This window comes from Epinephelus lanceolatus, chromosome 14 (genome assembly GCF_041903045.1).
Source record: "Epinephelus lanceolatus isolate andai-2023 chromosome 14, ASM4190304v1, whole genome shotgun sequence".
In the NCBI taxonomy this organism is placed as follows: domain Eukaryota; kingdom Metazoa; phylum Chordata; class Actinopteri; order Perciformes; family Serranidae; genus Epinephelus; species Epinephelus lanceolatus.
The window spans coordinates 25,929,626-25,944,946 of NC_135747.1; the positions used below are offsets into that span (position 1 = coordinate 25,929,626).

At 40.3% G+C, this 15,321-nt stretch overlaps 2 protein-coding genes across 7 annotated transcripts in view; one reads left to right on the forward strand and one right to left on the reverse strand.

Annotated features, from left to right (window-relative positions):
• The first annotated feature begins 76 nt into the window (after positions 1–76).
• On the forward strand, positions 77–9,783 carry ofd1 (OFD1 centriole and centriolar satellite protein). Of its 3 annotated transcripts, none has more exons than XM_033618212.2 (23): positions 77–212; positions 318–439; positions 554–757; positions 844–912; positions 1,009–1,036; positions 1,294–1,401; positions 1,485–1,621; positions 1,805–1,978; positions 2,089–2,195; positions 2,304–2,423; positions 2,750–2,823; positions 2,914–3,005; positions 3,202–3,391; positions 4,105–4,235; positions 4,426–4,537; positions 4,946–5,668; positions 5,758–5,914; positions 6,020–6,111; positions 8,344–8,472; positions 8,680–8,840; positions 8,961–9,146; positions 9,227–9,297; positions 9,583–9,783. In XM_033618212.2, exons 2-23 carry the CDS (start codon positions 344–346, stop codon positions 9,626–9,628), a joined length of 3,207 nt encoding a protein of 1,068 aa, XP_033474103.2. In that variant the 5' UTR covers positions 77–212; positions 318–343; the 3' UTR covers positions 9,629–9,783. The 3 variants fall into 3 exon arrangements, with proteins under 3 accessions (XP_033474103.2, XP_078030662.1, XP_078030663.1); XM_078174536.1 differs by having other exon boundaries at positions 8,683–8,840; XM_078174537.1 differs by having other exon boundaries at positions 1,009–1,030.
• A 960-nt stretch (positions 9,784–10,743) lies between these two features.
• Positions 10,744–15,321, reverse strand: part of gpm6bb (glycoprotein M6Bb) — a 42,983-nt gene continuing 38,405 nt past the window's right edge. For 2 of the 4 annotated variants that reach the window (XM_033617606.2, XM_033617605.2), the window contains exon 7: positions 10,744–13,181. In XM_033617606.2, the coding sequence (XP_033473497.1) occupies positions 13,032–13,181 (150 nt within the window). In that variant the 3' untranslated portion in view covers positions 10,744–13,031. Of the gene's footprint in view, positions 13,182–13,628; positions 15,117–15,321 lie in introns of those variants that run through there. The other 2 variants (XM_078174538.1, XM_033617607.2) reach the window with 1 other exon arrangement.

Below are 15,321 nucleotides of genomic sequence, written 5' to 3' on the forward strand. Positions count from 1 at the left end.
TAAATTGCTATTTTTGTAATTGTTACGTCATAACTGTGGGTCCGGAACGAAAGTTTCCGTTGACGGATTTAAATACTGGAGGCACACCTCCTCTACATGGACGCCGAGAAGCTTTCTGGTCGTCAGGCTGGGAGCTATATAAATTATTCTCATTTTGAGATGCCTATTGATTCAGGTGTTCAGAAGGGAAAGTGAATACGATCAAACACCAGGTAAGAAGACTTTAAAAGTTGTTGAACACGGAGGTTTTGACCTCTTGCTAGCCGTGTCAGCTTTAACGTTACCCTGTTGTTGTGTACTTGGGTTTCGTCTGTCAGGAGCTGCAAAACGACACTCGACAGTCATGTCCTCGACCAAGGATGATACGTTATCCCCAGATGAGCTGCGAAAAAGACTCTACCAAACTTTTAAAAATAAAGGAGTGCTTGATACACTCAAAGTAAGTCATGCTAATATAGTTGCTGTTGGCTCTCCTAGCCCAACAGTAACGTTACTAACCATCGCTTTGGAAAGTGTTTGGTCTTCATCCCTCTGGTTTTCTGATCTGACTCAGACGCAGCTGCGGAATCAGCTCATCCAGGAGTTAAAACACCCACCTTTGACAGGAGGAGAGCCAGTCCCCAGACCAGTATCTGTGAAATCTGAGCCCCTTTTGGTCTCAGCCTGTAACAGCTTGGTAGCTGATCACCTCCGCACCTCAGGGTATGAGTACACCCTCTCTGTATTCTACCCTGAAAGTGGCCTATGCAAAGACAAGGTGAGAAAGAGCATGTGTCTAATTTATTATAGTTAAAAGTGTAAAGAATACCGATGCAGATGAGATTTTGATCTCCATTTTGGCAGGTTTTCACAACAGGAGACCTTCTGCAGCTTCTTAAAATTAACCCAGAATCATTGCTTCACAGATCCCTGGTAATTAATAATATGATTTAGCATAAAGAATATTGTTCTTGAGATACAAAATAAATCATGTTAGTAACAGCAGTGTTATGTTTCTTATCTTTACAGTCTTCAAACAAAGATAACAGAGGTAAAGGTATGTGCAGCATTCTATACCTTTTAATAATGTTTCTTGTATTTTCTGTACTTTTTTCTGCATGCCTAGTTTTTTAAGTTTTTTTAAATATTGAAATCTTTAATTTGACGCTTTCCCCTTGACTGCTGTAACACTGGAATTTCTCAATTGTGGGATCAATAAAGGTGTATCTTATCTTATCTTATCTTATCTTATCTTATCTTATCTTATAAAACTTCCTCTACCTGTCATAAACATGTTTTATCTTTGTCCTGCAGGGTTTCTGATCAGCCTCCTAACACAGCTAACACACCATTATACTCATGGCCTTTGCCATGATGCTGACACTCAGACAACCAGCATGGCAAGTTATGGAGAGTCTCTTGGTATGTTGAAATAAAGTGTCAAACTGTACTCACACATGCATTTCAGTGCACAATTTTTAATGTTTTCTTTCTTCCATGCACAGTTGAGAAGATGAAAATGATTGATAAGGAATATGAGAGCATCAGTCACAGTGGGGACAAGTGGTTTCCGTTCCAATCAAAATTGGCTGCATATAGAAAAGAAGTTGAAGCACAGATGCAAGCAGAAACGAACACAAAGGTACGAGTACTTTTCTACAAAGCTAGTGAATCAAAAACATTATCAGCAGGTATGAAGCACATCTGCATACTTTAATCTGCACTTAACAACTTTTTTAAATGTATAAATGCTTTATGAATGGCTAATATATGTGATCATGTAGCTTTACTCCTGGCGTTAACTTTGTGACTTTTGTTTCTTAAGATGCAACATTTTAAAGATGTTGAAATTGCCAAGGTGAGGATGGAAGAAAAAGCTAAATTTAATAAAGAATATGATAAGCTGAAGCAAGAGCTGGAGAGGACTTATGAGATGAAGGCAAAGGCGTTGATGGACCGGGAGAAAAATGCCATTGAACGGTTGCAAAAACAACAAGAGGTAGATTTCTTTCCCTGGAGATAAACCTTAGTATTCATTGGCATCATTTCCACTTGTTTAAATCTAAGACAGCATAACTGAAGCTGTGATTTGTATTTCTCATTTTTTAGATTGAAGAAAAAAATGTGTACATGCAGAGACAGTCAGTCCTGAAAGAAATCGAAACAGTGCGGAACAGAGAGAATGAGCTGAGGATGAGAACAGAGGCTTTTGAAAAGTAAGTTGTTTTTTATTTTACTACTCATGTTCGTAAAGGGATGCTATGTTCTTGCATTGTGACCTGTGGCTCATAGAGAATGTCACTGTGTTGTTCGTATGATGAAAGGACTTGTCAAATTCATGAGGAGAAGGTCAAGACCAGTGAAGAGCTGCTGCGGAGGAGAGAATTGGCGGTGAAGACTTTAGAGGACACACATGACCAAAGGCTGAAAAATGAACTTTCCAGGTATTTTCATGTTGAGGAAGGGATGTCTCATCTGCAGTGTTTGGCTCACATTGTCACACATATTTAATTTGTTACATACAGGCAGTGTCATTGTGTTATTTCACTTTACCTCTGAAGTTTAGGTTATGTATCCCTCTCAGGGATATTGTCATTGTGTGGCCAGAGGATGTCACTGTTTTGTAGGTTTAAAGTAGGAACAGTATCCTGTGTTTATGTTTGGTTTATTGCCCTGTACCTTTATTGAATAGGACACATGGATTTTAAAGATAATCGTGTTGATTTAGTGTCAGCTCTTTCACATTGTTCTGATGTCTTTGTAAAATTAGGTATCAGCTCGAGTTGAAGGATGAATTTATCAAGAGAACAGAGAAACTAACTGAGAATGAGAACAGAAACAAAGGTGAGTATTTAATTCAGTGCAAGGTTACTGACCGGTTTGCTGTTGACCATGTTCTGGTTTGATTTTGTACTTTACATTCTTATTTCTCAGTGGAAACAGCTCGTATCCAAAAAGAGTCAGCTGTAATTAATGCCAAGTTAGAGGAGCACAGCAGAGCATGTTCAGAACTGAGACGGCTGCAGGTAAACAACACAACCTCGGGAACTTCACCCTCTTCAATGGGCAATAGGCACAATATTTCAGTCTTACTAAATAACAAAACCTTCAGTGATTCATTTTGAAGTGATTGTTGTATAACTGTATTGTACACAGTCTAATTGATTGAGTCTCCAGGTTTATTTTGCCTTCTCTTTTCATGTCTCTTCTGTTGTCTCCCAGGTTGAGCTAGACACAACACAGCAGCAGATTTCTCTGCTGACTCAACAGAAGGAGCTTTTGAGGGAAAGACTGGAGTCGATGAGTGACTACCCCAGCTTGAAAAGAGAGAAAACAGAGCTGCAGGGCCAGCTGCGGCTGCTGAAGAAACAGCTGGAGGAGGCCCAAGAGGAGAACCGGCTTCTCCATGCAGGTGAGGATTAGCTTGGATTGGATTGGGGTTTTCTGTCTGTAATAATGTAGAAATAATTAATTGTATTGATTAAAAAAATTGTGGCTGGGGACTTAAATGCTAAAAAAAAAATCAGTCCCCAAGCATATTTGTAGTCTTTTCTCAAGACTGAGATAAATCCAGTTCCTGTGTTGCATTCACAGTGCTTGAGTGTGGGCTCATTGTGAGCTGTGGGAGATGCAGTGTACTGTGAAGCATTCATGTTAGTCTGTCCCACTGCTTCTGGCTCAGCTGAGTCTTTCTGAATGTGTCTTGCTTGCCAATGTGGGGCCTCTGTGCTGTGTTTGTAGCTCTGCAGACAACTCTCTAAAAAAGGAACCAGTGAGGCAATAGGGATGAGAAGTGGGGTGAAGGGGAGCAGAGAGCACAGTGAGCAGAGACAGAGGGCTCCCTTTACCCATGGCAGAAAACCAAAATTTTACCTCTCTCTGAGGGGTACAGTATTCTTCCTGTGTGAGGATGTAGCAGGGGAGCAGTGGGCCTCTCTCCTCATTACTAACAGCAACATGGTGCTAAGCCCCTGTGTGCTGTACTCTCATGCTGGCATGATCCATACAGCCAAAACTGTGAACGTTGCGTTTCCCTGAGATAGCTTTGCCAATGAAACACACACTGGACTGGTAAAAAGGATGCTCTTTTAAATTATATTCTGACACCAATAACCCCTCTCTCAGATTTGAGCAAGCCGTCCAAGGAGCAGCTGGGCTTGCAGATGGAGCTGCAGAGACTGCAGAGCGCTCGCAAACTGGATGAGGAAGAGTTTGACAACCAAAAACAGGTGCTGCAGGCACAGCTCCAGAGTGAGGTCAGTCACATCACAGCCTCTCACAGAGTGTGGGAAACTATGCGGTTAACTTTTTTTTCCACGGTGTTTTGTCTGACCTGAGGGATTTTCTTGTGTAATCTGTGTTTCCGGTGACCCATACGTATACTTTGCACAGACCTTACACTGTGTGCAAACAGTAACGTCTTGTGTGATGTCCTGTTTTCTGCAGGTGGAGCGGTGCGCTCAGCTCAAGGCTCAGTTGACGGAGTGTGAGGAGAGGTCACAGTGGATGACTAACCACATTGAGGACATTAAGATGCAGCTTCGCCAAACTCAACAAGGTACCCCATGACTGGGCATGCATGTCTACCACATCTTAGTCCGATAAGTCACTTTGAAGCATGTAGGTGTCTGTATGCAGTTGTGAATATTACAACAAATTACTGTGGTTCACTTTATTTCTGCTTTTCTTAAATGGACTTCCCTTCTTGGATATTCTTATAAACATTATCCATTATTTTCAATTACTGTAATAACATTTTTAGCAGAAACAAGAAAGGAAGCCATGTTACAGTAGTTAAAGTAGTAGCAACCTGATCCTACAGTAGCTGTAAATGCATGTAAAGAGATATTAGTTGTAGCAACAGCTTTAATGGTGGTTGGTCTTCTGTTTAAGTGTTCAACTCTCCTCTCGTTTGCTTTTCCTTTTCTTTTCCTTTCCTTTGTTGTAATCCATGCAATGACGGCAGCTCTTGAAAATGAAGTGCTGCGTAACCCCAAGCCCTCTCTTGTCGACCGCTCTGTACTGGATCTCGGTGCTGACAAACTGGTTCCCCCAGACATCTATGTGGACAGATCTCTGCTGAGGGCCAGAGTGGGTTTTGATGATGTTTGTGAAGCAGGTGGGCTTTTGCGAGAACACAAGCTGCCTAGGAGGGACTCTCCAGACCCCGACATGGAGCTTGTTGCTGCGGCCAAGGCTCGCATCCAGGAGCTGCAGGAGGAGGCAGAGACTTTGGAGGAAGCTTACAGGAACTACCAGCAGAGGGCAGTGTTCTCCACCATCTCACACATGCTCCCACCAAGACCTCTTTCCCCACCACGAGCACATCCTTTACATTACCCCGACTCCTCTCTACGAAGACAAGTCTCTCATCTTTCACACACTCATACACCCCACAGATCAAATGTCTCACACAGACCACTGTCTCCACAAACTACCAAAACCACCTCATCAGCACCCCGTGACACCAGAAACACCATACCATCTGCACAACCAAGAGTGACCTTCTTAGAGGAGCATAACCAACCTCAGGCCACAGTTTTCCCAGACCACAGTCTCCATTCATTGACTGAATCTCAGTTTCTAAAAGATGGACACCCTCAGGATGGAAGCAGCCCTCTATCCAGACGTCTGTCCTCCACGCCTCATTCATCCTCCTGGAAAAAGCTTCAAAGAGAGATTGAAGAAGGTACCTTCACAAAATGTTTTACCCAGCTTTTGGATTTAATTTTTCTCCAGTGAGGTAATTGCCTAACACGAATGCTTTGCATCTGACAGAGGCAGCCGTGTCTCCGGTAGCGTTCCCGGAGCTGTCGTTTGACAGACAGCACCCCCATGCCCCCCATGACGAGGTGCCGACCCCAGGTGACTTTTCCCCTGAGCTTAGTCCACCTCGCAGTCCTCAGCTCAAGAGCACAGCACGAGACCAGTCCAGGTACCATCTGGCATCACTTTGGCAAGGACACTACAACAGTTATTAACAGTTTTACATAGACATAGTGAACACTAATGCTCTCATTTGTTGCCCTGTCTCTGTCAGTCCACCAAAACTGCACCCTGTGTACTCCAGCTCAGAGTCCTCTCCACAACCTGAGAAGATAAGCCTTGAAGATCTCACAGGCATTTTGTCAGGTAAAACTACTGTAGAAAGTAGTATTATTTAAACTATGCTATGAGTCAGTTATGTTTTATTCATTATGTTAAAGCTACAGTAACATTTTAGCAAATATAACTTTTACTATATCCTGACAGTTGTACATGAGGCAGATCTGTGAAAAAAAATCATGTCTGCCTCCTCCTAGTGCTCCTAATGGCATTTGCAAGATTCATGAAAACAACCAATCAGAGCTGAGGAGTCTCTAACGCAGCTATCAGTCATTTCAGTCACTGCTTTCAAACTGCAGTCAAACTGGGCAGCGCTGATCAAATATGAATCTAGATTCTGTAACTGCATTTCCTATTTCTTAGGTCAAATGTATTCAGAAACATTGTACGGTTTAGCTGTAAAATGAGAACGTTTGCTCTGGCTGGTGGGCGGTGCTTCATTTTGCTTTGACTGTTGTCAACATGGCAGCCCAGTCACAAACTGTCTCATTTTACCAGACCCTCAGGAATTCTGCCAGGCATTAAAGTTAGTTTTTGTAGTGGCCAAACAGTTTACATTTTCTGAGTCTATCATGTGATGCCATTTGGCCCAAAAAGACATCTTGTTATAGACTTAAATGGGGAAAGAGACATCAATAATACAGTGGATACATGTTTTGAATGTCACAACTACTGTAAAGACTTGTGATATGATCCACTCAGTCCAATAACTATTAGAGAGTAAAAAGAGCTGCATGATTTAATCATTTTATCTCCATTCAAGTTAGCAGAGCACTAAACCAGAAGTAGCTGGCTGCTTGTATACGTCTGCTTGTTTCTGGTATGCTTGCGCTATGGGCCCAATAATGCAGAAGCAGTGCCAATCATCCGGGTAGTTTTGTATGCAGCAGGTGAACATTTCTGGCTCCACTGAGTAACTTTCACAGAAATGAACACTGTCTTGCCTCCTATCCAGTTCTTTTTATACATCCTTGCATTTCACAGCTAAACAGTACACTTAAACATGTTTCTGAAAACATTTGAGGTGAGAAATAGGCAATGCAGTAACAGAATCTTGATTCATATTTGATCAGTGCTGCCCAGTTTGGCCGCAATTCACAAGCAGCAACTGACATGACTGACAGCTGCTCTGTCTGAAAATGACCTGTGATTGGCCAAAGTCTCCCGTCACAGGCTAGATTTTCTAAAGCCTTAAAACCAAGCCAAGCAGACCATTTGAATCGTAATATGCTCAAAGGTTTGATGGGCTTTTCGTCCAACGACAACACTGCAGCCTTCCTCTAGAGACGTGAGACTCAGTTTAGATCTTCTTCACTTTGCAAATACAACATAGGAGTGTGGTGATTTATAGTGTATACTGGAACGATGTTTAGTCTTGCAATTGCGCTTGACACATAAGAGCATAATTATTTTAATCAATGGGGAATGTTTCATCTGTTGGCACATAACGTACTCTTTACAGTCTGGAAGACATGGAGCAGTGATGGTAAATCCTCTGGGTGTCCATTTTCAATTTCCTTAATAATATGCACACATGGAGGTTTTCCTGTTTTGCCTAAGGATAAAAATCTTGAAATCTGTATCATTGGATACACAGCCACACATGTAGGAATACTTCATCCATTGACCATTCATCAAATTACCATTTATTAATCAGTCATGCTGTGTTACCTTGAATTTTTGGAGAAGGTTCTTGCATGCCTTTCATGAGAAACGGTGAACATATTGATTTATTAATTGATTGGGGACCTTGTTAACAGCAAAACTACACAAAAACATCTGTTCACACAAAAACACACAAGTCTTGCAGTATAATACAAGTCTCATTTGTCCAGTCGTATGCCTCCCAACACACATGCATTTTTGCTGAAACCTTACCATTTAAAACTACACTAAAATGCGAGAAAAATAAAGTTGCTTCACACATTTAAGTTAAGCCAGCACGACTAATTGATATACAGATGGTCAGTTTTGTGGGTGAAGTATTCCTTTAACGTATGTAATGGGTTTTTTTCTGTTTCATTAACATTAATTTAAACAAAATCCCAAGAACAAAATGGAGTATATCCGGTGTGGAGGTTTTGGATTTGAGAATGGCTTTTTTAATGAGTGTGTGACTGGCCTCCAAAGTGTCCTTTCAGTGGCCCCGCACAATGGTGAAGATGAAGGGCAGCTGATTATGTATTCTGTGCCGGTCCTCTGGCTCTTTTGCATTATGGTTGGAGCATAAAAGATCTCTTTGTGCATGTCTCCCTCCAGAGCCCGGCCACATTCCAGAGCTTCTCCTGGACACTGCCGTCCCTCTCTCTGAGGAGGCCCCTGACGGCCCTGCTGTCCCCCGCCCACAGGACCTCCCAGAAGACCCGATAGACTTGCTAGGCCAGGCGGGTGAGTCGTTGGTCCCCCCCCCCCGCCATTACTGGCACATAATCTTGGTTGACCCCAAATGACGAAAATGGCCACCTTCTACTGTACACCATCAGTCTGACTGTATGAAATCTCATGTTCTGCTCATTGTGTGGCCATTTTGAGGAACATTAAACCAATTAAAGTGATAACTGACAATTGATTTGACTCAATCTGTATGTTTTATAGCAGTCACACAAGCCTCTGAATCTGCCAAAGAAGAAGATGAAGAGGATAAGGAGCAGAGGTGGGAAAGAGAGCGAAAGGAAAGACTAGAACAAAGGCAAAGGGAGCAAGAGGAAGCCCGAGAGAGGGAGCTGCGAGAACTTGAGAGACTTGAGAAAGAGACGGTAATGATAAACTCGCACCAAGTTCTCCTAAAGCTCCTACTTCTGATCTTTACTTATTTATGTCTACCAAGAAAAGACACCCCGATGAAATGAATATTGACAGTTTCTATATCTAACCAGCTTTCGCAAGAGATGGAGCAATCAGGACAGGAAAAAGAGGAAGAAGAAGAAACAGGAAGTGAGAAAGGAGCTGATGAAGAGCAGAAGCAAGAGGCTGTTAAAGATGGGGAGGAGGCTGAAGGTGAAAATCCGTTGGAGAGATACATGAAGATGGTCCTGGAGGCGAGACAGAAGCAGAATACTCAGGTGAGTTGCACGCATATTTGTCCGAGACTCCTGTTAGACTTTGCTTAAGTTGAGTCAAACTGAATGTACTTTTTTTTTAGAGCCCTGGAGGAGAAGAAGGGGGACATACGAGCCCAGAGGCCAAGAGTTTGTCTGAGGAGAAAGATAACAGGTAACTAAAAACAGTTGACTACACATATGGCTTTTAATACAAGTCAGTTTTCTAATTCAAAAGCTGTGCTGTTACTGTAGGAAAGTTTAATAAATATATAAACCCACATAATCCTCTTCCAAAAACATTTAATTTCTTCGGTGGTTTCTCATCTCCTGGTGGTTTTAAGGTTGTTATTTGTACTGGAATTATGTTGTCTTGAGGATAAATTAATAGAAATATACTATTTTTGCTTTTTTCTGTCCCTGGAGGCTTTTGCTAATTAACTCAATATTGTTTCCCCAGCGTTGCAGCGTATTCACACAAGGATGGAGATGATGATTTCTGGTGAGCTGGTTGTTCCAGAGCGCCTTCATAAACTCAAGCCTCTGTAGCCTTTTATTGGTTTAAACAAGTGTGGAGAATTTATTGTTTTATATTTTTAAATTTTGCATTTCAGTGTGTATATTTGACACCATTTGTTTGAATAAATCATATTTGATTTTTCCCAGTCCCACCAAACAAGTTTTTTTAATCACACAAAAGGGAGAAAAAAAACACAACAAAGTGAAGTTTGTTTTATTTCATTTTTTTATTTTTCATAAAAACAGTCAACGGGCCAGTTGAGTAATGTCATAAAGGGGTTTCCAGTCAGACAGGATGCTGGATTGTTGTCCTCCTGGTGATTGATAGGTAGCCTTTATTCTTTACTTTTTGGTTTGTTCAACAGGAAACACAGCACACAAAGATGGGATGTACTTTAGCCTTATGTACATCTGTCATCTTTCTCCTCTGCAAATACACACCTGTGTCTGTTACTCCTGCAGAGAACTATGCAGGTTTTGCACTACAATATCTCACAGATACTGTGTAAAACACTGGGCAAAAAGTCACAATGGCATTCATACTTTGGCTAAATTTACCATTTAGATTGCCGTACAATTTTACAAATGACTGGTGTTGCGACTACTTGTTATTTGAAAGTTGAGTTAAAAGTTAAGCATCGGTCATTCACGAGGAAGCCCTTGACATTCATAGAAAATACAGGTATACTATCAGGCAACAAAATAATGTAAGACTCATATATTTTTTAACCTAAAAAAAGACACTATAACTAATCAGCTACATAAAATGGATTAATTTGTATGCATTTAGAAAAAAAGGAAACAGGCAAACACTGCCTACTACTGATGTCAGCATACACGACTGTACATCACATGTGTCACCGCAGAAACAGTTGTCTTCATGCAACAAAGAAACTTATCCCTGTAACTCAGCTAACAGAAATAAAAGATTACATGAGTAATTATGTCAGCATAATGACAATTGCACATCAAAATAGGTGCAATAATAGAAAATTAAGAAAAAAAAATTAAGTGGTTTTATCTTAAAAAATAGAAAATAAAACACTAAAAATCCTGACTTGCAACAAGTTTACATTTTTTTTCACACTTTAAGTTCTGTAGGTTTTTCCATAGTACCAATGCACATGGGACACAGTTACTCTAGTCCTATAAGATTTATCAAAATCAAGTAAATTTTGATCATATATTACAATATATGATGAGATATCACAATAGATAATGAGCTAAAAAGCATTTATGAGGGATCAGAGAGCTCTCTGTGTTGGCAAGCCTTGACCTTTTTTCTTTCATTTGCATAAATGAATACACATGGACCAAACTTTTAAGATACTAAATACATTGAATATCCGTCTGTCTAGTTATTGGCAGCAGTTCACATTTAGCAAGCAAGTTATTCTTACGGTATTATCCATAAAATTGAAATCTGATTATAGTGTGAGCTCTTAGTGTGTGTGCTTGGTTTACCCTAATACATACTGTCAGTGTCTGAGGCATCTTTTTATGATTATAATGGGATTTCCAAACCGTCGTTTATGAAGGGAGAAGTGTTGTTTGTTCCAGTTAAATGTTCCATAGGCTGTAGTGCACACCTGAGGTAGTGTTAATGTAGGCCATAAATGTTCTGAGTGACCTTTAAGTAGCTGTATGATGAAAATTATAATCTAGAACCAATTATTAACCCTTAGATAATCACTAAGATTGAAGGGACAGTTTACCCCCAAATTCTTACCTGTAGTGCTGTTTATCAGTCTACATTGTTTTGACGTGAGTTGCAAGTGTTGCAGATGTCCACCTCCCCTCGAACATAATGGAACTACATGTCATTCGGCTTGTGGTGCCAAAAGCACCAAAAAAAATACATGTGAAAAGCTCAACAGCGATGTCTCTTTCCAGAAATCATGACCTGGTTACTCAAGATAATCCACAGACCTTGTTGTGAGCAGTTTAAAGTCGGAACTATTTTCTTTCCACCAGACCACACCTAGCAACTGTATCACTGCGCAGGAGGAAGGGCACATCTACTGCTAGCTCACCTAGCACCACTGAGCTAGCTAATGTTACAGCTCAGCTGGGGAGAAAGCCATTAATGTTTACATCTCACGCTGTCACAAGCATGAGTCTCTCATCCATGAGTAGATGCACACTTCCTTCTGCGCAGTGATACTGTTGTTGGGTGAAGTTTAGTAAAAAAAAAAAAAAAAGTTCCTACATGAAACATGAAACTACATGCTCACAACACGGGAAGCCGAGGAGGTTACTACTAATGTTTACACCCCATGTTGTCACAAACACAAGCCTCCTGTTCATGAGTAGATGCACACTTCCTTCTGCATGGTGATACAGTTGGCGGGTGTAGTTCAATAGAAAGAAAATTGTTCCTACATTTCTCACAACAAGATCTGTTGATTATCTTGAGTAACCAGGTCGTGACTTCTGGAAAGAGACATTGCTGCTGGGTTTTTTAAATGTGTTTTTTTGGCCCACTGACCACCGCAAGCTGAGTGCCATCTAGTTCCATTATATTTGAGAGAAGGCGGAAATCTCTACGGCCGATATCTCCAACATTCTGCAACTCACACCAAAACAATGTCGACTGCTAGATTTTTCTACACATAAAAGGAAAAATATGTAGTTTTGATTTGGGGGTGAACTGTCCCTTTAAGATGCAGTTACATACCACCACTTTTACAACACAACCGGGTCCACATTATATATTTTTCATCTTTTCCTTACTGTGAAGTTATAGCAAAACATTTCGTGACATGCCACAGTCTTGTGTCAACACAATATAATCTGACTGTTCTTCTGACATGCTATCTAGAAGTGACACTCTGAGTGTAAGGCCTTTCATGTTGTGTATAATTAATCTGCAGAGAACGAACAAATAAAATGTTAAAATTAACTTGTTGAAAACTGGCCACCACAGCTCAAAAGAAAGACAGAGCAAGACCGTAAAACAAACATGTCATCGTTATGCGTTGTGTAAGAATAGTGCAATGTCTCAAGCTTCGCCAGCGACAAGAACTGGCTATAAAAAAGGGCGAGAGAAAATCAAACACTACATGAATGTCAAAGTTCAGAACTGCTTTTTTTTCCTCCTTCGGAAAAATAGAAAATTATAAAAAAAAAAAAAAAAAACAGCATAAATGAGATTTTAAATAGCAGTTCCAAAACCACTTGTTGGTGAGTTAGTGCAGAAAGCAACACTGATGCATTAGTTTGTTAGGAGCCTGGTTAGTACTGCACAGTGTCACGGCAGTTGGCAGGTTATTTTAGCTGAGCGTTGTCTTGGTCCAAAGGGGCCACAGTGGCTGGCCACAGTGTCTGTGTGTGTTTACGTGTGTGTGTGTGTGTGTGTATATGTGTGTGTATTGTGAGTGTGTAATATCCTTATGTGTAGGAATTGAGGCATTCCTTTGAGCGTGAGGTGATGTCCTGCAGCTCCCGCTCTTCCTTCATTTTGATGTCTTGGTAGGCATGCATTTGACTGGCATCCTTAAGGTAGGCCCAGTTTGCTGAGAGAATCATGAGGAAGTGGATCTGGAAGAGAAGGGTGAGGTGGATGGCCGGTGAGCATGTCAAAGGTGCAAAGCAAGCTACAGGAGTCAGAGCTACAGTATGTACATCACGGACATACACAAACATAAAGTTAAGCTTTTTTTTTTTTTTTTTAAAAAAAAAGACTTAACAAAGGGGTGACAAAAGACATCACTGAAAAAGACTTATTGTAACATGACTGTTACAATTATAACTAATACTGGAGTTATGCTACGATCTTGCTACACACAGTACTACAGAAATGACACTCTAAAAGGCGTGAGAATGAGTAGAGAAGAGAAAGAGAGCCACAGGTTGTGCATGCGGGTTTTTATGCGGCTGTAAAAGCTTGAGGTTAGTGCAAAGCGTGAGATTTTTGTGAATCTGACCCTGATCCGTATGCAGTTCGCTATCACGCTGCTGTCAAAGAAATAGACCAAGTAGGGATCCTTTTGTAAACAAAGATTGTTTATTTTATATAGAAAGTAAAAGCTACAGTCTTCAAAAACTTAGGAGAAAATTAAATATATGAAATATGGAGTATAAGTAACTATAAACAGGTCAAAGAATCTGGAAAAATGTAAGCATGCAGGCTCAGTGTTAAGATAAAAACAAATGGCTCTTTAATGGCACTTTGAGAGAGAATAAAAGTAGGAAACAAAACATCAACTTCATAGCTGAGGCTATATCAGCGTCAGCCCTCATAGGAAAAAAAAAATACATTTACTCTACTCTAAAATTGGAGAATGTCTTTTTTTTATTTATAAAATACATGAAATTAAAGTGAGGCTTAGGGCCCCATGCAGAAGTAAACCCTTGGTACTGGCCTAACCCTTCATAGTGTGCTGTGCTAGGTCTGTGCAGTTACTCTGAGATCTACAATAAACACAACTGGTTGCCATAATACTCATCAGCAAAATACAGTTGATAAAAAGGTTTTTAGTTTAGTTTAGAATCTAACTTGTGACAAAAAGAGATAATACTGAAATATTTCTGTGGAACACTTCATGGTTTCATGTGTCGGCACCAAAATTTTAAGGCTAAGGAAAGAAATAAAAGGCGATATAAGGCACTTTGCCTGTATAGCTAGTCCTTTTACAGACGTATCGCTAGAATTAATCCTCACCAAAACTGCTAATGTGGCAATCAAAAATGTAAAAGCCTGAGAACACCTTTAATATTTGTCATCAGATGTCCTTATGGACTATTTCAGAGCTGTATACTGTACATCTATGCAAGCATAATGGATGTCTTGATTGGTCTCATTTACTTACAAAAAATCATTTTTAAAATTGTCTTACATTTATGTTCCACAAGTGCCTCAGGAGTTTGTGCACAAATTTGCATTTCAGCTCTGACTGCAGTCGACTGATGCTTGTCCTGTTATGCAAGGTGAGGTTCTGCAAGCTTAATACTGTACGGTTTGTGTTTTAAAAAAATCTGAAATACTGCTTCTGTGCAGGCCAAAATCAGCTTCATGCATTACGAATATAAATAACACTGTTGTGGATTTCTAGCTGTGCACATTTCTAAAAAAAAAAAAAAAAATCTGATGGTGACATATTTCTATAAGTGAGTGCCAAGGAAAGCAGAACAAACCAGCCAACTAAACACCACCCCAATCTGAAGACAACTTTCATCAGGTGTCCTCAGACAAGCCAATAATATCCCTGGATACCAAAATGCTAAAGGAAGCATACAGTCAGCTATTTACACTTCATGTGATTACTAATAGAGAGATGTTGACTTTTTTTCTATTCTCAGGATGTTTTTTTTTTTTTTTAGTTCATTTGTTGTCAGTGGCAACTGTCTCTACTCGGCACAGCCTCGAATGCTGCACCGTGCTCTTAAAACAGTTTAAAACTTAGTGCAGCAGTCTTCTCGACTCTTAAACTTCAAAACGGCAAAGTTATAAGTGGTAGCCATCATGTAGATCAGCTGGTGGAAGAGAACAGAAAAGGTTGTAAGAGAACATGCCTGTGACCTCCTCGTCACTTGTACTCCTACAAGTTAGTAAAGTGACCAATCATTTTCCAGCAGTAAAATGTTAAAAAGGTTAAGAAATAATTTAAAGGGGTAGTTCAGATTTTTTAAAGTGGGGCTGTATGAGGTACTGATCCATAGTCAGTGTATTACCAACAGT